The sequence below is a fragment of the Planococcus citri genome, chromosome 3 (assembly GCF_950023065.1).
Source record: "Planococcus citri chromosome 3, ihPlaCitr1.1, whole genome shotgun sequence".
NCBI classification, from domain to species: Eukaryota; Metazoa; Arthropoda; class Insecta; order Hemiptera; family Pseudococcidae; genus Planococcus; species Planococcus citri.
The window spans coordinates 66,025,901-66,050,372 of record NC_088679.1 but is presented as its reverse complement, the minus strand read 5'-3'; the positions used below and the strand labels follow the sequence as shown (position 1 = coordinate 66,050,372).

The 24,472-nt window shown below is 32.5% G+C and overlaps 1 protein-coding gene and 1 long non-coding RNA gene across 16 annotated transcripts in view; one reads left to right on the top strand and one right to left on the bottom strand.

Moving 5' to 3' along the window:
* Positions 1-24,472, bottom strand: part of bru1 (bruno 1) — a 323,289-nt gene that overhangs the window by 111,451 nt on the left and 187,366 nt on the right. For all 15 annotated transcript variants that reach the window (XM_065353887.1, XM_065353886.1, XM_065353892.1 and 12 more), the window contains exon 5: positions 4,640-4,688. In XM_065353887.1, coding sequence (XP_065209959.1) covers positions 4,640-4,688 — 49 coding nt within the window. The remainder of the gene's footprint in view (positions 1-4,639; positions 4,689-24,472) is intronic.
* The window catches only part of LOC135838319 (uncharacterized), a 57,493-nt gene that overhangs the window by 553 nt on the left and 32,468 nt on the right, over positions 1-24,472 (top strand). The window contains exons 2-5 of the long non-coding RNA XR_010557369.1: positions 779-877; positions 3,809-3,987; positions 4,208-4,326; positions 10,867-11,003. This is a non-coding gene — a long non-coding RNA (uncharacterized LOC135838319). The remainder of the gene's footprint in view (positions 1-778; positions 878-3,808; positions 3,988-4,207; positions 4,327-10,866; positions 11,004-24,472) is intronic.

Genomic DNA, 24,472 nt, shown 5'->3' with positions numbered 1-24,472 from the left:
GCACAGCTAACTAATAACGTCGTTTTATAAATCACTTCACTATACAGCGAATCGTATACCTACCTACCTATAATACTCAAGCCTCGAAGCTTCGATGTAAGGAGTCTCATACCTATACGTAAATGTAAAATATACCTATACGTAGCTTCCTTTCGAACCTAGTGGCAGGTAAATAAGGAGGGTTTTTACGTCGTTATACGATATAGTAAGGTATACGTAAATATATAGAGCACCAAACAGCGCGAAGTTTTCCCACAATGTTTTCCTTTTGGATCATTAAAATAACAAGATTATCTAGTCTTTGACAAGGTGATTTTGTTAGAAAATTGACAGCGACGTTTGAATCAATATAATTCGGTTTTTGCCTCGCACAACAACGTTTATCCGTTATAATTGCATTTCAGTCAGAATATATTCGTCGTATATTTTTTTATGTATTCCATATTTAATAAAGGATGTGCGACGTGTAGGTCTAGGTATACGTACATACAAGTAGAACGTAGTTGGGTTTTCAGATGGATTATCAGCGATCTGGTAAACCAGTCGATATGACTCAATCGAAATCATTTTCAACTTCATTAGAAATCTGCCTTAGCGGAATATGTATGTTTTGAAAATTGCCATGTGCCACGTAGTAATAAGTTCTAGTTAAACGATGTGTAATTGGAATTCTAGTTTAATAAGATGAACATTATTGTTTATTGTTACGAATAACTAAATCACTACAGTGTATTTTTATCCGTCTTATAATTATCGATGTTATCTTTTCGTTTCTCAGGACAAATCCCTGGCTCGAATGGCATATGAACAAAACCAATGCATTTATGAGAGTCGATCCACTGTCCGTTTAAATTGGAAAGAAATGATTTGCGAGTAGGTACGTATAAATCATTAATGATTACTAAAAAAAAAAAAAAAGACTAAAAACCCCCTATTTTCGAAATGGCTTGAGATGGTTAGTGGCACAATGGGACGCTAAATGTGATTTTTGAGTCAACTTTGCATAAAAATGGCTGCTTAGGTGTCACCAAGTCAGGAACCGTAAAACATTCACTTGCACCCATAACATAAGGGAATATCGTCCCACATCCATTGAGCCAAAATTCGTAAAAAAAAAAAAACAGCTCGCATAATGGAGCTCAGTCGAATTTTATACTCATTCCCTCTCTCCTTCGAACTCCAAGTTCAAATGAACTGCATGTATGCAGATTGCAGAATAATTAAAGTGGCGTTAAAAATCATCAAAATAGGTTAAAATTTTTTGACAGAAATGTTTTTGAGCATTTATGAAGAATTTTTCGTTCAAAATTTGGTCATGATTTTTATAGTTTTTGAAAAAAATTTCTTGAAAAAAATCAAAATATTTATCACAACTCTTTTTGAGCATTTTTGGAAACTATTGAGCTCAGAATTGGATCCTGATTTTGACAATTTTTAAATAGGTATGTAGTATCATGAGACTTATCAAACGAGGTTGAAATTTCGAAAGAAAATCAAAAATTCTCGTCAAAACTTTTTTGAGCAGTTTTAAAGAATTTAAATTCCAAAATTTGGTCATGATTTTTAAAAATTTTTGAAAAAAAAATGATGGAAACTTTCAAAATGGGCTGAAATTTTGTGATGAATTCAAATATTTTGACAAAAATGTTTTTTTTTTGGGTATTTTTGAAGAATTTTGAATTCAAATTTCGACCAAAAATCATAATTTCCATCAATTTTTTTGAGCATTTTTGGAGACTTGGGCTCAGTCAAAATTGAATCCTGATTTGAAAATTTTTTAAATGTATCATAAGACCTGTAAAAATGGGTTGAAATTTCGAAATGAAATCAAAAATTCTGATCAAAACTTTATTTGAGTGCTTTTGAAAAATTTTGATCACAATATTTGATCCTGAATGGGTTGAAATTTTGTGAAAAATTCAAATGCTTATTTGAACAAAAATTTTGTTGAGCATTTTTTTGGATTTTTTTTTTGAAAAAAGTATCAAGCTGTTCATTGAAATGGGTTAAAATTTCCGCAGAAAATCAAAATTTTCCATCGAAAGTTTTGTTGAGCGCCTTTGGAGAAGTTTGAGCCCAAAATTATATACCTACTGAGTTTGAGAATTTCTGAAAATGTATCATTATAATATCGATCCAAATGGGTTAAAATTTCGAAGGAAATCAAAAATTCTTATCAACATTTTTTAGAGTAGGCAGGTAGGTACTAGGTACTCTCTAAATTTGAAACAGTCAATTTCACTGCTTAGCAGTCACGACATTTTGCCTTTTTAAAGCAGTAGTTTTTTTTACTGCAAAACAGTGAAAAATTACTGAATTGGTCAGTAAAAAATCATTTTGACTGACCAATTCAGTAATTTTTCACTGTTTTGCAGTAAAAAAAAACTACTGCTTTAAAAAGGCAAAATGTCGTGACTGCTAAGCAGTGAAATTGACTGTTTCAAATTTAGAGAGTACCTTACTTTTGAAGAATTTTGATCTCAACATTTGGTCATGAATGGGTCAAAATTTTGTAAGAAATTTAAATATTTCGACCAAAATGTTTCTGAGCATTTTTTAAAAGATTGTAATCCCTTATTTGGGTCATGATTTTTGGCCTTTTTTTGAAAATAGTGTCATACGACCGAACAAAATGGGTAAATTTAAACAGAAAATCAAACTTTTTTGAGCACTTTTTGGAAAATTGGATCCAGAAAAAATGCCATGCAACCTTTCAAAATGCCATGCAACCTTTCAAAATGGGTTACAATTTCAGAAAAATTATCAATAATTAATTCTATTAAAATTTTTTTGAGCATTTATGAAAAATTTCAGCTTTTTGAGTGGATTTTTGAACCTTAAAATGCTTTTAAAAACTTGAAAACAATAAAAGATAATGAAAAAATCGACCTTTTTGTAGAAATTCTTGATTTTATCCTAAATTTGTAAACCATCTTGATAGGTCGCATGGCATCTTTTTCGAAAACTACATAAATCGTGTTTGGTCTGAAAATGCTTCAAAATTGCTCAAGAAAATGTTGGTAGAAATTTATGATATTTTCCCAAAATTTAAAACCATTTTGCTTAATCTTATAAGTGACACCTTTTTCGAAAATCGTGAAAATCATGACTCAAGTTTAGGCTCAAAATTCTTAAAAAATGCTCAAAAAACATTTTTGTTGAAATATTCAAATTTTTCACAAAATTTTCATCTATGTTGATCAGTCACACGATATTTTTTGAAAATCGCAAATTGCTCTTAAAATTTTTCAAAAATGCTCAACCACTTTCATAAACTAAAAATATTCGAGGTAGGTCCTCTCCGATATTTTAGACCAATATTTACAAATCTGCTAAGTAATTGAATTTTTTGGGCTGCAAAAATGTCAGCCAACTGAACACTTTTTGCTGGTTGCACTTTAAACTAAGAATATTTAAGGTATATGAATAAACTGTCTTTTCAATACATACCTATATTTTTCAATTTTTCTGAAACAAACGCTTTCGTTTCGAAAAAAGAATAACTATAGCTTTGTAGTCAAGTCTGCACAGTTGTCCAAATACCTAGCTAATTTTCACCGAGGGGAATCCATCGACAAATTGAAGCAGATTTATAATCAGCGGGAGTCATTTTATATGGAATTTAATCGTATGAAAACAAAGCAGTAATTTATGTTGACTCATTGAAGCATCGTTCTTAATTGCACATTTTTTTCAAATTGAATACCGTGAATAGAACAGAACATTTTTCCAGTATAAAAAATTATACATAGATATTTATTGTGTTTGTGTATCACTTTTATTAATTTCATTTTTAAATTTAAAATAGGTGGTAGAGGAGAACATGGCATGGAACCTACCTACTCTACGGCAGAAGCTGACTCCAGAAAGTAATGATGGATATTCTTCGCAGGAACAGAAATGGCTCAAAAGCCATTAGGTCCTCAGCCTTCGCGGTCAATTATGAGACTGTCATTGAGCTAATTATTCGAATTATATATTTTACGAGTATGTATTTTCCCATCTCATCAAAATTTATGTATTTTTATTCGATCGAATTATTACATGCGATATTCATGTACCTACTACGAGTACCTAACTAACCTATTTTTTTTTCAAATCCATTTTACAAAATATACGTTTCATAATTAGTCATATTTTAATAGTACATCTCCCCTCTCAACTCGATAAAACTATTCCCAGATTTTTTACGCTGTTTTTTATTTAGTTTCAGAGAAATTCACCACGATACTATCGAGTCACTGGCTGATAACGAGAGTCAAACCGAATTAAACGGGCAATTGATACGAAATACGATAAAATAGAAAGGTCACGAATACGAAGTAGGTACGGAAACACTAACACAAGAAATATTGACCACGGTTCGACGATTTCTACAAGAAAAATAGCCGCCGAGCTTTTGAATATTTTAACCGAATGGTTCTCTCATCATGGATGGGATGGCGCTATTAAACAGTAAACTACACAAAACACCGTAATGCTCTTTCTAAATTAATAGCTCTTCTTCTATATTAATTATTAATAGCGTAAAACTCGCGCAATAAAAGTCTTCTTTCAGCCAGGTTAGCTTTTAAATCAAAATTTCGTGTTTTTTTTAAGGTAGGTATAGCGTTTAGAGAAAAATATAAGGATAACTCACCGTTTCGATTTTCACTATCGGCGGGTTTCATTTGAATAGGATGATGCATCTGAAAACAAGATAGAAATATTTTAATTTCGGATACCTACCAAAAAAAAGACTTTTAAATTAGTAAAAGTGCTCGTTACATATTATACAAAGGTATATACGGTGGCGTGTTGAAATGTCAATCTTTTCAGCGGGGCCCGTCGTGTTTTCAAATTCATACATTCTTCTATATATACGTCTCGTTGACAGCATCGCTATTTGCGACGATGTCATACATCAAGTACCAACAATTTTTAATTTTAGAGAACATTGATATTTTTTGGTTTGTATAGCGAACGTTGTCGCAAGTTGCGAAAAAATCTACAATAAGCAACACGTATCTACGACGTGTATTTTTTTTTCCGCGCTGCACTTCTTTTTCAATATGTCACTCGAAAGTATAGGCCTACGGAAAATTGACGTGAATGATTCAGTCGCGTGGACTCGTTAATATTTCGCGTAGACTCGACACTTTGACGCGATACCCGCTTCAATTTATTGTCGTTACGATAAAAGGGTCTATAGCGTATAAGGTAGAAATACGAATGTCATAAGCGAAATACTATTATTATAAACTCGGGTGACCAAAATCAGCGTATTTTTGACAGTATCTACGTCTGCATATACAAAACACGTGTAAATCGATTCTATACTATAGTGGATAAAATATCGTATTTTTTAAAAATACGAATTGAACTGGTCGATATGAATTTATGAATAATGTTAATAGTCCGGCATATGACAATAGGAGTAATTGCACCCCCCCCCCCCCCGCCGATCCTCCGGGACAACTTTTTTCTTAAAGGGGACATCCTAAGGAACATTTTAAAGCAAACTTGCCAAAAAACGAAATTCCCACAAAATTCCATGAAATTGGAGTTGTAAAGCTAAAATTTATTCTAAAAATTAATTTCAATACGCTACGAAGTACTGCAGGTGAATTTCAAGTCGTTTTGGATCCTCCAGCGACTTTTTGAAAATTCCTGAAGCCTCCAGCAGATTTTTGAAACTTTAAATTTTCACAAAATTTCATCAAATGGAGATCGAAATCTGAAATTTACTCTACACTCCAATTTTAACACCCTCTGAAGATGACGCGTCAGGTGGGTTCAAGTCAGTTTAGGGCCTCCAGCGACTTTTTTGAAAATTACTGGAGCCTCCAGTAGATTTTTTAAACTTGAAATTTCCCCAAAATATCATCAAACTAAGAATTGAAATTAGTTTGCAGAATTAATTTCAATACGCTACAAAGTTGACTGCTGGTGAATTTCAAGTCGTTTTGGAGCCTCCAGCAACTTTTTGAAAGGTCGTATGACGTTTTTTTGCAAAATTGAAATTTCCTAAAAGTAGCTGGAAGCTTCAAAACCATTTGAAACCACTATGTAGTCTGCGAAGTAAATTTCAGCTTGCCAACTCCATTTGATAAATTAATGTTGGGGAAATTTCAAGTTTCAAAAATCTACTGGAGGCTCCAGTAATTTTCAAAAAAGTCGCTGGAGGCCCTAAAATGACTTTAACCCATCTGAAGTCGTCTTCAGAGGGTGTTAAAATTGGAGTGCAGAGTAAATTTCAGATTTCTATCTCCATTTGATGAAATTTTGTGAAAATTGAAAGTTTCAAAAATCTGCTGGAGGCTCCAGTAATTTTCAAAAAAAAGTCGCTGGAGGCCCTAAAATTACTTGAGCCCACCTGAAGTCGTCTTCAGAGGGTGTTAAAATTGGACTGTAGAGTAAATTGCATCTTTCCATCTCCATTTGATGAAATTTTGTGAAAATTTAAAGTTTCAAAAATCTGCTGGAGGCTTCGGGAATTTTCAAAAAGTCGCTAGAGGATCCAAAACGACTTGAAATTCACCTGCAGTACTTCGTAGCGTATTGAAATTAGTTTGCAGAATTAATTTCGGGTTTCCAACTCCAATTTGATGGAATTTTGTGGGAATTTCGAGTTTTAAAAAGTCTGCTGGAGGCTCCAGAACTGCTCAAAACGGGTTGAAACCGTTTCCAATCGATTTGGCATGTCGAAAATAGGGTATATCCCAAATTTCAGCTTTCTTGGTCAATTTGGGAAAATTTTGATTTTTTCCCTCATTTTTGGCCTAAATTCGATTTTCAAAAATTCACCAAAAATCGAAAAACGCACTTTAGCTCTTGAAATTTTGACAGGTGATAAATTTTAGCATGATCTTTCGATCTACCTTGGTAGAGTTTGAAAAAGTTCGTGCAAGTCCTATGTTAAAACGCAAACTCTGCGATTTCGGCAGGCCTGTCAATCAAAATGGCCGCCATTTTGTAAGTAAGGCCAACTTTTTTTTTGGCAAGTTTGCTTTAAAATGTTCCTTAGGATGTCTCCTTTAAGAAAAAAGTTGTCCCGGCCGATCGGCGCGGGGGGGGGGGTGCAATTACTCCTATTGTCATATGCCGGACTATAATGTAGCCTAGAAAAGCTCAACAACCACTCCTTTGTCGTATGTATTTTTGATCTTACTCCTCTGACGAGAATTGCCAAAAGTCTCAGTATTTGTCAATAATTGCCAAAAATTGTCATTTTTTTACTAAAAATTTCTAATAGAAAAAAAACTCACTTTTTCGAAGTTTCGTTTTTTTTTTTTTTTTTTTAACGAAAATTGATAAAAAGTTTTGCATTTTGGTAAAATTGACCAAGTCTTGTGCTTTGCCGAAAATTGCCAAAAAATCTCACCTTTTCGTCTCAAAACGCCAAAGTCTCGTTTATTCCAAAAAAATGGTGAATAAGTCTCAATTCTTCTGAAAAAAATTTCGAAAAAGTCTCACTTTTTTGTCAAAAAATTCCAAAAATGTTTATTACTCGTATTTCAACGTAAATTTTGTTTTTTTGCTAAAAAAACGTAGGTAGTGTTTCGCTTTTTACCTGAAAATTGCTAAAACTCGTTTTTGGCAAAAATTGCAAAAATTGCTTGAAATTTTTGATCAAGTTATTTGCAAAAAAAAACACGAAAAAGTCTCACATTTTCCCCCCAAAATGGGCCAATAAAGTTATTTATCAGAAATTACTTCGTTGAAATTAGCCAAGTCTAGCGTTCTATCGAAAATTGCCAAAAAAACCTCACTTTAAAGTATCTTAAAAAAAAATGAAAATAAAGGTCTCATTTCTCATTCTCTGAGAAAAATCGCACTTTTTCGTCAAAAGTTACCAGAAATTTTCACTTTTCTGATCAAAAAATGTCCAATGAGCGTCATTTTTTTAAAATAAAAATATTTATCAAGTTCCTCTTTTTAACTAACAGCTTGGCTAAAAAGCCCTGTCCTTTCAAAAAAATGCCAAAAAATCTCACACTTTCCTTCCAAAATTGGCTAAAAGTCCAGAGTTTCTCCAGAAATTGCTAATAAAGTAATATGCCTTTATCAACAAATCTTTTTTCCAAAGCCTGCCAAAGAATATTTTGTTTTCATCAAAAATCGTCAAAAATTCTCACTTTCTGCTTAAAATGATCAAAGTCTCCCTTATTTGGTCGAAAGTCTATAAAAATTTACTTAATTAAAAATTTCTAATAAGCCACCCTTTATTGCCAAAAGTTGCCCAAAAACTCCTGCCCTTTGCTAGACTCGTCAAAATCTTGTTTTCAAACAAAAATAACAACAAGTTGGAGCTTTCGTCAAAAATGCCAAAAGCAAAAAGCGTATAGTTTTTGTCCGAATCCCGAAAATTACTCAGATTTTCTTCTTTTTGACTCCCAAAAAGTTACGTTTCTTTCCAAAAATTGCTAAAAAGCCCCGCCTTTTGCTAAAATTGTCCAAATCTAGCTGTTTATCAAAAACTATAAAAAATATATCACCTTTTCATCAAAAATTGTTGAAATTTTTCGCTTTCCAGTCCAAAAATTTGCTTTTTCACCAAAATGTTGCAAAATATACTCACTTTTTAGTCAATTTACTTTTTTTCTAAATGTTGTCTAAAAAGCTCTTCTCTTCGGTAAAATTATCAGTCTTGCTTTCAAATGTAAAAAGTTCCACTTTTCATCAAAATTGCTAAAAAGTCTCATTTTAGCCAAAAATTGCTCAGAATTTTTGGTTTTTGCCAAAATACGAGTAAATCTTAAAAAGCCTCACATTTTTTCCTGAAAAATTTTGGTCAAAAGTCTAACTTTTTGCCAAAAACTGTGAAAAAATTTCAATTTTTTATTAAAAATTTCCAAAAAATCACACTCTAGTCAAAAATCTCTTCTTAGTAAAAATTTTTGATAAGTCTTCCTTTTTTATTGAAAATTGCGAAAAATCCTGTCTTTTGCTAAAATTGTCAAAGCATTGCTTTTAATTAAAAATAGCGAAAAGTTGATCCTATCGTCAAAGTTGTCAAAAAGTCTCGTTTTTGTCAGAAAATAACTCAGATTTTTCGCTTTTCAACCATAAAGTTCCCAAAAAGTCTCACATTTTTGACAAAAAAATCTTGCTTTTTTACTGAAATGTTGTGAAATAGTCTCACTTTTTTGGCATTCGTCATTGTCAAATTGTCAAAAAGTTCAAGTGTTCCTTTTGACCAATCATTGATAAAAATTTTCACTCTCTTTGTAATTTTTTCCGCATTATAATATTTTGCTCGCATTTTGTAACTTTTTTGGTTACTTTTTGTTCATTTTTTCCAACTTGCTTGGTTACCTACGCTTTTTACATTTTTCATTTTTTTTTTTTTTTTTTTTTTTTTGAAAAAATTAAGTTGGCTTAAAATGTTTGAAACCTACGAAAATTTGCCAAATATATCCAATTTCAAATCCATGTTTCAATCAGTAATTTGAAGTTAGTGGGTCTTTTGAACGTTGATTTAGAGAAAATGAAATTGATATTATTCGAAAGATTTTTGCGAACAATTCTTTATTTTTTTTCCTGAAGCATTTTAAAAACCAAACAGGTATATTCTAAAAATTTTTCAAATTAGGAGCTATCTAATATTTCGGGTTTATGACCAACAAAATGAAATTATTGTGGAGTATTTAATTCATGAACATTAAATTCCAAACATAAAGAGACTCCTTTATGGAATACATTGTTTCTCGAGTCTAAATGTAGATAGCTAGATACCTCAGAGTCCTGTTATCTTTCAAAAAGGGCTTCGGTTGAAATTCATACTTACAATACCAACTCGAGATGAAAAAAAAAGATACGTGTAACAACAGAAAATTGAACTTAACAATAGTTGATTTAGATAAAATAAAAATATATTCAACTGACAAAAAATATTCTACTTCTATTTCCGTTTTATATAAACGAAGAAAAATACAACGCGAAAAGAAAAGACAGCAGATATAATTCTGAAAGAATAAATTGGAATAGGAATACATACTATGATAAAAAAAGGAAGTACACATCCGCACAAACGTTTTCTTCACCCATCAAAAAGAATACCAATTCGGCAAAATATCACGTTAAACGACAAAAGTGTCTTTTTTTCGCGAAATTTCTATCCCAACTTAGGGCATTGTGCAATACGAATTTATCAAAATTATCTCTATTGATTTGATTATGAAAACCAATCTAGAGGCAGATTTTTCTCAGCGTTCGAGATACCTACTAAAAGAGCAAATTAATTTCGTTAATTTAAAAAATTCGCCCAACGTACAAGTTTTTGATCTGTTACGAGACAAGACAAATGTGTGGTAGGCTGAGCTTGTGGCAAGCAAACTTTTCCAGCTTATTATGCAGTAAACTTTACACTCTGCTGAGTTTTTTTTTCTCACTGTACTAACGAACCCGTGTTCAACAACGTACACCGATGTTTACCAAACTTCTTTTCAGCCGGAGAAACTAATTTTTTGTCGATTTTTTCCCCTCCTTTGCGAAAACTTTCTCAGCTGTGCCGCGTTCTTTGATACGGTATCATTTTTTTATTTGTTCTCGCAGCAAAGGTGTAGTCTCGAGACGTTTCTGAGGGGTTTCATTTTCACGAAACCCTATTGGTACGTTATTGAAATTGCTTGATGGATGAGAAAAGGCGACGAAAAATTTTATCGTAGAAAAGTACATACAAGACCGAGGAGATTCGTGAAAAAAAATTGATGATATGAATTTCATTTCGACCTTGAAATTCAATCGATGTGAGAAAATTGTCGTTTATAAGTTTTTTTTTATTATTGGAAATGTTTAATATTTTTATCACTGTTAGGTATTGTAAGTACCATGTTTGTCATATTTTTGATTCTTTTTCATTGTATATTATCGTTATATGTGTAGGTCTGAATTGCCATTGTCAGCACGAAGAAAAGGTACTCTTTCGAAATTGAAAGCGATTCGCAGTCTTTTGTAATTTGAATGATGGAGTATCCTGTATCCGTTTTCCACTTGTATAAGACGTCAGAAACGAATATCGAGTAAGGCTTTATTATATAAAATTAAAAAACCGTAGTTACCTACCTATATATTTATTAAATGATGTTTAATTTTAGAAATTCAACTTTTAGCTCCTGCACAATTGCGAAAATTTTCAGATTAACATCTGTCCAAACATCAGTGGGGGTATCCAATGTCCATTCTCTATTAGAAAACCTAGAAAAGTCGGGGCCTACTTTTTGCTCGCGTGTCCTGTCTTTTTTCCAAAAAATACTGATCTATGGCCTTAATTGCCAAATAAGCCCTGTTTCTGTAAAACAGCCTCAATTTTCCTCAATTGTCAAAAAGCCCTATTTTGATTACAGGAAAATTCGTCGCGCGAAATTCACCGCGCGAAACTCACAGCGCAAAATTCATCGCGCGAAACTCATCGCCGGGTAAAATTGACCGCGAGGGAAAATTGATCGCGGAGGAAAATTCATTGTTGTATAAAATTGATCGCGAGGGAAAATTCAATGCGGAGGAAAATTCATTGTTGCATAAAATTAATCGCGAGGGAAAATTCATCGCGGAGGAAAATTCATCGTTGTATAAAATTAATCGCGAGGGAAAATTCATCGCGGAGGAAAATTCATCGTTGTATTAAATTAATCGCGAGGAAAAATTCATCGCGGAGGATTTTTACCAATTTTGTCCATGGAATCGAATTTGAAATGCCGGAAAAGCTTCTTCAGACAAAATTTTAATTAGATTCGTGAGGTCACCATCAAAATTTTGTCCTCGAAGAAAGTAATGTGAATCTTTTTTGTTACTTACTTTTCATATTGATTTAGTCAAACGAGGCATTCTGATGATCACAACAATCCAATGAGCACATTAAAATGACCCAAAACTCACCATCTCCAATATGCTCCTTTCTCTCTCTATTACCACCACAATTCACATCCCATCAATTATCCTTCCATGACACCAAATAAATCCTGATAGGTAGATGCCTGAAAATAGGTAAGCAAGTTTATCTCCATCTTCAAAGTATCTTAAGCGTTATGAGTTTGTCGACAGCTTGTACTTAATCCCTTCCTGTACATATTACAGTATTATAGAGCCAGGTATGAAGAATGAACTAAGTACTTTAATTTCATAGCATACTCGCATTTTCAGTATCTCACAAATGAATCATCGAAAAAAAATTTATGTACGGCAATGAATTTTCCCTCGCGATTAATTTTATCCAACGATGAATTTTCCTCCGCGTTGAATTTTCCCTCGCGATTAATTTTATCCAACGATGAATTTTCCTTCGCGTTGAATTTTCCCTCGCGATTAATTTTATCCAACGATGAATTTTCCTCTGCGTTGAATTTTCTCTCGTGATTAATTTTATACAACGATGAATTTTCCTCCGCGATCAATTTTCCCTCGCGGTTAATTTTACCCGGCGATGAGTTTCGCGCGATGAATTTCGCGCTGTGAGTTTCGCGCGGTGAATTTCGCGCGATGAATTTTCCTGTTACCCCCTATTTTTTGCAAAATTGCTCAAAAAAGTATCTAATTTTTGTTAAAATGGTCAGAAAGTTCCATTTTTTGTCACAAAAGGTCCCAATTTTTGTCCATGCTGAAAAACATATCTAATTTTGCCAAAATTTTCAAAAAGTTCCAATTTTTGACAAAATTTTTGAATGCTTGTCCAAAAAGTATCAATTTTAAACTCAACGTCAAAAAAGTTCTGTTTTTTCAAAATTTCGAAAAAAATCCCATTCTTTTGTATAAATTGTTTAAAAAGTTACAGTTTTTCGCCAAAATTGACTAACATATAAGTACCTATCTACTTTTTGTACAATTTTTTTAAAATTTTGGTTCAATTCCAAAATTGAAAAAAAGTTTTGTTTTTTGCCTAAAATGCCATAAAAAGCCAAAATTTCTAAAAAAGTTTCAATTTTTGTCAAAATAACTAAAAAGGTCGGTTCTTTGCCAGAATTTTCAAAAAGTTTGGGTTTGTTCCAAAATTGACGAAAAGTCTCGATTCTTACCTAAAATATTACAAAAAGCCAAATTTTTCACAGAAGCTCTGGATTTTAGTAAAAATTGCCAAACAGATCCTGTTTTTTGCCAAAATTTTTAAAAATTTTCGTTTTGTTCCAAAAATTGATAAAAGGCCCCTTCTGCCTAAATAAAATGCTAAAAAGCTAAATTTTCCGAAATAGTTTCAGTTTTTTTCTCAAAATTGCCAAAAAGGTCTTGTTTCTTGGCAGAATTTTCAAAAAGTTCCGTTTTATTCAAAATTTGACATAAAAGTCCTGTTTTCTGCCTAAAATGCCATAAAGTCTTGTTTTCTGTCTAGACTGTCAACAAAAAGTCCAGTTTCTTATTCATAATATAAAAGTATCGTTTTTCGTTAAAATTGTCACCAAAAGGTCTTTTTTCTGCATATGTCGTCAAAAAGTTCTAATATTTTCAAAAATTTCCAAAAAAGTCTCGTTTTTTTCCAAATTGTAAAAAAGTTTCGTTTCTTGCCAAAATGTCAAAAAGTTCCATTTTTTGTCCAAAATGCCATAAAAGATCCGGGTTTTTTGTCTGGTCTGTCATAAAAAGTCATGTTTTTCGTCGAAATCGTCATAAAGGGTCGACATCCAGAATTGTCAAAAAAATCCTGTTTCTGCCAAGATTGTCAGAAAATCAAGTTTTGGGCTAAAATGGTCAGTAAGTATTTTCGCCGAAATTGCCCCAAAAGGTCTCATTTTTTTATCTACTTTGTCCAAAAAATCCTGATTTTTTCAAAATTTTAAAAATAAAGTCCTGTTTATTGGCCAAGATTGTCATAAGGTTTTGTTTTGTGCCGAATTGACAGAAAGGGTCATTTTCAGCCCAAAATGCCATAAAATGTCCTTTTTTTCGATTATTTGAAAAGTCTTATTTGTCGCGAAAGTTGTCCCAAAAGATCTCATTTTTTGTCCGCTTTGTCAAAAAGGTCCTATTTTTTCCAAAATTGTCAAAACAAGATTGTAAAAAAATTCTGTTTTGCATCAAATTGTCAAAAATTCCCATTTTTACCTGAAATCCCATAAAACGTCCTGTTTTTTGCCAAAATTGCCCCAAAAAGTCTCATTTTTTTGTCCACATTATCAAAAGGTCCTAATTTCAGCCAAAATTGTAAGAAAGTCCAGATTTTTTCCAACTTTCAAAAAGTATTATTTTTTGTCAAAATTGTCAAAACGCCCTATTTTTTAAGTAGAAGTTTTTTTTAAACCAGAAATTGATTTTTTTTCTATGTTGTTGACTCCCAAAAATTTCGGCTTGAACAAATTTAAAGCCTTCTCTTCACCAAATTGACCCTTCTCCCCTGCGCTATTCGAGTACAGGAAAAAAAATTGATCTGGAAGATCCGGGAAAAGTCAGGAAAAATCATTTCATTGTGCAAAAAGGAAGCACGAATATCAATAAGAGGCTTATTACATACCATATTGAATATCGTACCCTATAATATGTAACAAATTATGTAGGAAAACGATATTTCAAATTACAAGACATTTTTCTAAACAGTGTATATCGCGCATATAAAACAACAACGTCGAATTAAATAACATAGAAAACCATTTAGGCACTATATTTATACTATTATTAGTAATAAGATTAAGTGCATGATACGAAAATGGAAGGGAAACACGCGAATTCACAAAAATATACATGCATCGTAAATAAAAATCAAATAAATGGACAATACTGCATAGCTCATAGTATTGTACTCGTACTACACGATTCGAATCTAATAAATCTGAGTAAATTATGCGCGCGCCAGTTCGTTTTATATTTCTATTTTTCTTTGGGCAAATGTCTCAATATATTATTTTATTTATATGTACGTATAACAAACAAACACGACATTAACAATCCAATTTTTTTTCTTCCAGCTTTGGTTTATACTTACTTCATCCCTCATCCGCCAAGTTCTCACGTAAATACATATGTACGTCGACCGTCGGATCGTATGACGTTATTTGAATGTTTATTTTACTGTACATTAATATCATTATAAACGGTCACTGAGCAACGAAAATATAAATAATTCATTCGACGGGGTAATTGATAAAAACCAACGAAAATCCAACCCAAGTGTACATTGTATAGTTGTACTCGTACTATATGTTCGGTATAATAATTTATTTTTTTCTTCAATCATCGATAAATTTGTACGCATCGATATACGTACAAAATGAAGCTATGGTTATGTGAGGAAAACTATATCATAAAGCGACGAATGAGGCTAGATATTTATACAATGAGAGATACGACTTCACTTTGAAATGGTGATTTGTATAGAATTTACTGATGAATGAAGTTGGAGGAGAGGAGAGGAGAAGGTGAGAACTGAACTGGAGAATATCATTATGATTTCTGAACATATAGGAAATGTGTAAAGTATGAAAAGGGATATGACAACAGTGAATATTTTTATAATTCTGAGAAACAAATACCAGATTTGTTTCCTATGCTGATAAATTGTTAGTTTTTGTTCTACGTTAGGGAATTATTCGATAAATATTACGACTGGTCGTATAATCTGTCGTGTTATGTCTCGGATGTGATAAGATACCAAGTTGAAGTATTCATAAATAATTTTCATTTGGGTGACGTTGATGTAGATTTATTCATCAGAAATAATCTTTGGTGGATTTTTTTGAATATTACACATTTACTGAGTCCGGAAACTTTTGAAAAAACCCACGAAGTCATTCGAACCAAATTTTGGTTCATTGCAAACTCCATTGACAAGTGTGTATCGATAAAATCATATGTAGTTGTGTGGAATGAGTTGCCTATAGTTTGGATGAAGGAAAAACGATCGCTTCAAGAGAACAAAATTGGCAGAATCGACCAAAAAGATCGTTAACATGATGGGAACATTCGAAAATTTATTCATCTACTGTACCTACCTACCTACCTTGAAATTTTGAATGCATAAATACTAACAAGGGAGTCTTTCCTTGCAATTCCGGACTCCATAAATGTGTAATACCTATTCGAAAAAATTCATCAACGATTATTCCTGATGAATAAGTTAAAAAATGAAAATAAAATTTAGAAAACTGAAAATATTTGTCAACATCTCTGAAACTACATGTAATAAAAACGAAAAATCAGAAGATAAAATCGAAAACTAATAATGAAATTGAGGGCTAAAAATGAAACTGAAAATTCTGAAAATTCAATAGGAAACAGATTCAAACTGAAAACTCTAAAGATATTATCAAAAAAATAGATAAATAAATAACTGAGAAGTTTGAAAATAAAATTGAAACCAAAAATGAATAAAAATTCTAAACAAAGAATCAAAATTTGGGAATGAAATCGAAAAGTTCGAAAATACGAGTATTATCGAAAACTCTGACAATATGTAATCACAAATCAGAATTGGAATCGTAGGTATATACACGATTACCTATTCTGTTGTAACACAAAATCGGAATGTTGAAAATGAAATTAAAAACATGAGAGCAAAATTAAAAACTTGAAAGTGAAATGTATCTGAAAATGAAAAGTAAAACTCTGCAGAGAAATTGAAAATCAAATTGAACACTGAAAATAAAATGAATCGAAAACTGATACTTGATGAAATTGAGGACTGAAAATGAAACTGAAAATTCAGAAAATTCAGTAGAAAACAGATTCGAACTGAAAACTCTAATAATAAAATTACAAAACGAAAATGGAACTGAAAAGTCTGAAAATAAAATCAAAATTCGAAATACAAATCAAAATTCGAAAATAAAATTGAAAAGTACGAAAATACGAGTATTATTGAAAACTATGGCAATAATCACAAATTGGAATTGGTATCGTAAGTAGGTATATTATACCTATTCTGTTGTACACAAAATCGAAATGTTGAAAATTAAATTAGAAACTGAGAGTAAAATAGAAACTCAGAATGAGAAGAATAAATTTTTGAAAATAAAATCGAAAACTAAGGAGAAATTGAAAAATCTGAACGTCAGACCGAAAACGGAAAATGAAATCGAAAGATGACTCTGAAAATTAAATTCAAAATCAAATATGAAATCAAAAACTGAGATCCGAATTAAAAATCTAGAAAATGGGATCAAACGCTGAAGATTAAATCGAAATCTCAGACAATATACTTAGGTATTAGGTACCTAATCAAAAATTGAAATCAAAATAAAAGTAGAATTTGTTAACTTACTCTGAAAGTATAACGTAAAAACTCTGAAAATAAAGGGGAAAACTCTGATCAAACAAATTTAAAATCTCTATGCCTAAATAAAACGAAAAACTTTGAGAATAAAATCGAAAACTAAAATTTGAAATTCTGAAAATACTTAATATGATCAAAATTAAAAATTCTGAAAATTGAATTGAAAACAGAATAGATGAAAATTAAAAATTCTAAACGTAAAATGAAAGTAAAATTCAATATTCTGCGAATAAAATCAAGAACTGGCAGTGAAATTGAAAACATTGAAATTGAAATTGAAACTGACAGTAAAATCAGAAATTCCTTGGTATCTAACAGGGTGAAAGCAGTGAAAAAGTAAGGATTTTAAAAATGAGTTGTGAAAGTATAGTGAAAAAGTAGTAAAATTTGTCAAAAAGGTAGTAAAAAAATGAAAAAATTCATTAATGCGTTTCATTTGTATTTTTTTTTGTTTTTAAATAATTTTGATTGAAACCAAAAAATACTTTGTTATACAATTTTATTCCCAATTTCAATTTTTTTGAAAAATTTCCTGTAAAAAATTTGACTTTATTAATTTTTTGTGTGTAAGGAGGGGGGGGTCCGAGTGGAGAGCTTTCTGAATATTTGGTTGGAACAAGGTAGTGAAAAAAAATAGTGAAGAGGTAGTGATTTTTCAAAACAAAATTCCGTTAGATACCATGAATTCGAGAAGCAAAATGTAAAACTCTGAAAACTAATCGAAAGTCTTGGAACATAAAATCAGAAGTGAAATAAAAAACTATTAGAAATTAGAAATTCAGAAAATGAATTTAAAAAACTGAAAATGAAATTGAAATCGAAACTTTTGAAAATAAAATAATATAGTAAAAAACGAAAACGAAACTGCTGAAAATTCATAAAATAAACTTGGAAATAGGAAATAAAATCAAGAAGTGAAATTTAAATTCAAAACTCTGAAAATTAAATCGAAAACAGAAATTACGCATAAAACCAAAAAATCTGAAAATAAACCTGAAAATTGAAATCAAAAATTAAAAATAAAATTAGAAATCGATAATTTTGAAAAAAATCAACTAATCACGAATCCAGAATCACCTATTTAAAGCACATTACTTCACCCTGTATCAAAAACGAAAAAATTTTCTATACGAGCATTATCGAGAGAAGTAGATCGATTGTTATGCGAAATGTGTTATTTATCTTAATTAATTAAATATTTTATTCTTGTTTATTGTCTAAAATAAAAAATAACAATCATTCAGATTTTTCCCCCAAAGAATTAGCGAGCGCATTTTCAACCTGATTGAAAGAGTATTCAAAAATAAGTACACTCTATAGCTTCTATACTATACAGCTGCAAGAAAAATAAATACCCAAAAAATACCCGAAAAATACTCGAAAAATCGGAAAAAAATTCCCAGCCCGATCTATGGCACCTAGAGAGCTAATTTTTTTTTTAATCGACAGCTTAACTTCTCTAGAATACAGGAAAAATACGCGAGGGCAAAAATTTTGGAATTAAAGGGCCCAAATTTTGAGTTGAAGTGGGCTGTTTTTGCCGTTTTTTCGATTATTCTCAAATATATCAAGAACGAAAAAAGCTAGGAAGGTTGTTAATATCTCATTTTAAAGAGCATTAAAATCTGAACATTTCCCTCGATTACATTACCTGTCCAGGGTTTTTAGTTTTTGAGCTATTTTGAATCCAAATTTGAATTCAATTGAATTAAATTATCTCGAAAACTAAAAATGCTAGATGGGTACTGTCAACGAGGGAAATGTTCGAAAATTCATGCTCATTATAATGGCGAAGACAGATCAGCAAAAAGTTTATTATATCGTGCGATTTTGATCGATTTTTATGGCATTTTATAACAAAAAACCGTTAGGACGATGCGTGTACATTCACACCCACACAAGCATACGCACAACCACCAACGTACAACGTCGTTGTTATTCCAGACAGGATCACGCGACATGCGCGCGCATACAAACCTCCCACTCCTCCAACAATGGAATTCTTACAATGCGAGGATTATGATTTTGCAATTCGATCGAACGTGAATTTGTCAACAGAAACAGATATTATTGCTAATGTTATAAAATGTTAATCCGTCTATCTTCGGTGCTTTGCTTTTGCATTTATCATCTATCATTTTAATCAAAGTTTTAATCGAAGCATATCAGTATTTATGTATGTACTTACTTATGTACAAAATTATGTATTATTGACATACCTACCCTTAAACATTGCAAAATCCAAAATTGCTTAAAATGCCAGAAAAGACGTTCAAAAATTTTAAAAAAACGAGCTAAAATAACAAAATTTATGAAAATGACTTAAAAATGAATGAAATATTGTAAAAATTTTAAGTACCTAAAATTTCAAAAATGTTTGCTTGAAAATTCATTAAAAGTATTGGAGGTTGAAAAAAATTGTTCAAAGTGCTGAAAGTCGTTGAAAGTGGTATGAAAATGAATGAAGTGCAGATATATGTAGTTTTGAAGGAAAAGTACTTGGGAGCAAACCTCTTCTGAGAGTGAGCGAAGGGGGGTTTGGGGGCGCAGCCCCCAAGAGCGAGTTCCGAGGGCGAAGCCCGAGGAACGAGTATGGGGGTTGGGCCGCGAAGCGGCCAGGGGGCGTAGCCCCCTAGTATGTTATAATATTCGATGAATGTATACGTACTATGTATAGACATCGAGATATCATTTGAAACGTACCTATGTGAGGAATTTTATAATAAATATATGCAACATAAACTATCCCCTTGTATACCTCATACCGATGTATTTTCGGTATTTGCCAACCTTTTGCCATATACTGAAGAATGTTGATCATTTTTATTTGCAAAATATGTAGGTAGAGGTAGGTACATAACCCGAAGGATCTCCCTTTGCCCTCCCATTTATTTCCTTCTCGCTGAAAATAGGAATTAAATTAAATCGTATATTTTCCAGCATATTGTACGTATCTGAACTATCATCAGCAAATATGTATTATTTGAAATATTCGATGTAAATATAAATAGGTGGTGGGCGCATCGTTAGAACAAAGTGGAAATTGTTGGGTACCCACAACTTATAGGTAGGGTACGTATCTGTTTGACGTATAATTTACCCGTAAAATCGGTATCGAATTTCTTTTCGTAGTCGTTCAGGCAAAATATGAGATTTTTCGAAACATGAAAAAAAAGGCTGTGATTCCATTCCCACGAGGGGTTCAGATTGTAGATAGATGGCTACATTACATATGTACATGTGTATAGGTACAAGATACGTTGGGGTGATTTTACACATGCACCTAATAATCGCATTGGCAACTTATTCGACGTAGCAGTTTGTTGGTTGCCTATTTCTTTACACATAAGGAGTCGAATATGAACGTTGCCACGTGCATATGAAACTTAGTACGTACTTTACCTACTCTTGATTTTCAATTTTGAACCAGTGATATAAACTCCCGCTATGCCTTTTCTTTCTCCCTTCTTGTTTCGTTCGTTTTAATCTTAATTTTTTGCAAGTTGCCGAGAATCGGGTGCTATAGAGGTGTGGAAAAAAGTGGATACTGCGTAGACCTTGCGTTTATTAAAACCGTAGATTGGAGCGTGTGTTTGGTAATATTGTCTCCTTTTTCCCAATTTTCGGATGTTTGACAAAGTAAAGCTAGCACGAAGGAATATCAAATACTTTTATTGCTAGCTCATGATGTGGGCTTTTTCGAGGCGTGTGGAATGTGCTGATAATGAAAAGAGAAATTTTGTTCGACTGTACGATGGAGTCGATGGGTTTGATTTGAGAAAGGGACAGAAAGAGTTTTAATTTCCTGGTATGCTTTTTTTTTAGATTTTTATTTAAAACTGCAATATCAATTACTGAAATATTCCTCTCTTCCCCTCCAAACACTATCAACCAGGTTCATAGCAAGTATAAGGGCAGTCAGACTTCAGCCAAGGATGTTTGACGAAAGTCTTCAGATCTTGTTTGGAGAATTCGTAAATTTTTTTTACTTTCATAAAAAATTATAAAAATCTTGAAAACGAGAACAACATAATTTTCATTTCAAAATGCTGAATTTTGTATTGGTTGAAATACCTTTCCCTTGCCAACAGCATCTAAACAATTCCAAAAAATTAAAAACTGCGTCGATTTTTTTTATTGGGTTTTCGAAGGTAAGCTGAATATCTAAATCTCCCATTTCGAAAAAAGTGAGTGACTGAGGGAAGCAGGGAGGTTACATTCGAAAACTAATTACACACTCGAACTCTGCAGCGACCTCGAATTAGTAAAAATTGACTTGGCACATCTCATTTTTATAATTTGTTCAATTTTTTTTTTTCAAAATTGAAGTGATACAAGGACATTGATGGGTTGTATCAAAAAACTGAGCGAATATTTGAATTCAACGCCCTCGAAACCCAAACAAACAACATGTCACACGTGATTTACAATTTTTTTTCATGTTTGGACTACCTTTAAGTGCACTGTTTGGGAGGGAAGGGAGGATCAGATTGAAAAAATAAGCATATATTTGGACTCAGCGCTGTCGAATCAGTAACAATCGATATGTCATTCGATTTTTACAATTTTCAAAATTTTGATCATCATCGAGGACCTTGATGCCCCCACCTTCCAATTTTGAATATTTGAATGTTGAAATAGAGCAAAAAAGAGACCCAATTGTTATTTTTTTCTCAATTCTCAAACAATAGTTGATTATCGTTCTAATTTTGATCAAATCTGTCAAAATCGAGTGCTTAACATGCATTGAGTGGAGGGCGTGGAGACAATGCCCCCCCCCAAATTAGCTCAAAATTCAAAAAAATTGCAAAAATCAAGTGACATATCGATTGTTACTAATTTGACAACGTAGAATTCGAATATCGGCTTAGTTTTTCAATCCAACCCTTCTGGACCCTACCAGTGCCCTAAAAATAGGTCGAAATTCATAAAAATTGAAAATGACTTGTGACATGTCTTTTGTAAGGTTTTCAAAGGTGCTGAATTCGAATTTTCACTTATTTTGCGGCTAAACCCATCAGTGCACTTCCAACCTCTCCATTTTGATTAGAAAATCTCAGTAAGCTACGCTGACAAGGGAACTACCTGAACCGGCAGAAACGAAAATGAACGAATCAAAGCTAGATCGAAAGGGGACCACCTCAGGACCCCAAATCCAAAATTTCAAGTGCTAAAGTTGATTTCTCGATTTTTGGTGAATTTTTGAAAATTGAAAAATCCGAAAAATATCAATTATTACCAAAAATAGAAAATATTGATGAAAAATGGAATTTTCTCGGGAAGTGGCTCAGATGGTATCCCTAACTCATTTACGACTATCGAAATTCGTAAAACCACCTCAATTCCAGTCATTCTGGAGCCTCCAGAGATTTTTTATCATTTCTCCAGAAACTTGAAATTGCTGTGGAACGGCTAAAAATCAACTTTAGCACAAATAACTTTATTTGGGGCCTATGTGGGTTGCCTTTAACCGTTTTTTGCGGTTGTCGCAAAAATCGGCGTCTGCCGGTTCAGATGTGTATTTTTGACCACTGGAAAAAATGACAAAATTTGAAAATGTTAAATATTCCATGTTTTACAATGCTACTCATCCGAAATCGAGCTCTGACCTATTTTCGACGTTCCGAATAGGTGAAACCTCAATTTCGACCATTCTGGAACCTCCAGTGATTTTTTATCTTTTCTCCAGAAACTTGAAATTGCTGTGGAACGGCTAAAAATCAACTTTAGCACAAATCACTTTATTTGGGGCCTATGTGGGTTGCCTTTAACCGTTTTTTGCGGTTGTCGCAAAAATCGGCGTCTGCCGGTTCAGATGTGTATTTTTGACCACTGGAAAAAATGACAAAATTTGAAAATGTCAAATATTTCATCTTTTTTGATGCTACCTACCCGAGATCGAGCTCTGACCTATTTTCGACGTTCCAAATAGGTGAAACCTCCATTTCGACTATTTTGGAGCATCCATTAACATTTTCAAATTTTGTCATTTTATTCCAGTGGTCAAAAATACACATCTGAACCGGCAGACGCCGATTTTTGCGACAACCGCAAAAAACGGTTAAAGGCAACCCACATAGGCCCCAAATAAAGTTATTTGTGCTAAAGTTGATTTTTAGCCGTTCCACAGCAATTTCAAGTTTCTGGAGAAATGATAAAAAATCTCTGGAGGCTCCAGAATGACTGGAATTGAGGTTTTACGAATTTCGATAGTCGTAAATGAGTTAGGGATACTATCTGAGCCACTTCCCGAGAAAATTCCATTTTTCATCAATATTTTCTATTTTTGGTAATAATTGATATTTTTCGGATTTTTCAATTTTCAAAAATTCACCAAAAATCGAGAAATCAACTTTAGCACTTGAAATTTTGGATTTGGGGTCCTGACGTGGTCCCCTTTCGATATAGCTTTGATTCGTTCATTTTCGTTTCTGCCGGTTCAGGTAGTTCCCTTGTGAGTCGCAGATGTACATTTTTTTGGATTTCATATTTTTTAGTGGCGGCGCCTGGGCAACCAAAAAGTCACATATTTTTATAAAAGGAATTCTTTTTTTAAAAAAACACGTTATCCTGGTTGCATTTTTTTTTTTGTTTCATCGTCTTCAGAAAATAAGAATCAATCATAGAATTGTTTTTTTTACAGAATCACCGACCTCGAGTGAATTCTCAATCGGCATTCTGTTGCGAATTTGAATACGTTTTGTTTTCTCTCTCTATTTTCTCGTCTTGCTTTTGGATTTGAAATTGGGATGTAACCAGAGACTGTACATGAAACGTTCCCCTAATTGGTTGTCTTGGAACAGATTTCGCATTAAAGTATAAACGCAGTCCCTTAGGATTGCGCCTTATAAACGTGAAAAAAGCAAAACTCAATAAAAGAGAGGTGAAATGCAACCGGAAAATCGTATCGTTGTACTACTCGTATTTCCCTCCGGAAGTTTACGCAGTTTCACTGCATTAATGCGTATTAGTTTAGCTTTAGGTTAAACGTTGACAAATGGCAATCTGCAAATTTGTTAATTACAAAATAGTATTTTGAAAACGTGTATGGGACGGGATGTGCGGTCGACGTATTGACCTTTTATGTTATAAATACAGAGTGAAAGTTTACTTTACGTCGTGTAGAGGATATTTTTGGCAAATAGTTTTTAAGAAATTACACAGTAACCTCGATGTCGATGATGAGACGTACACGGGGGCCTCGATCTTGTATTGATATAATGTCAAATATTTACAAAAACGATACGTTAAGTTTTCTACATATATTCAATTGCAATAAGTGAAGTGACCTTGAAATTG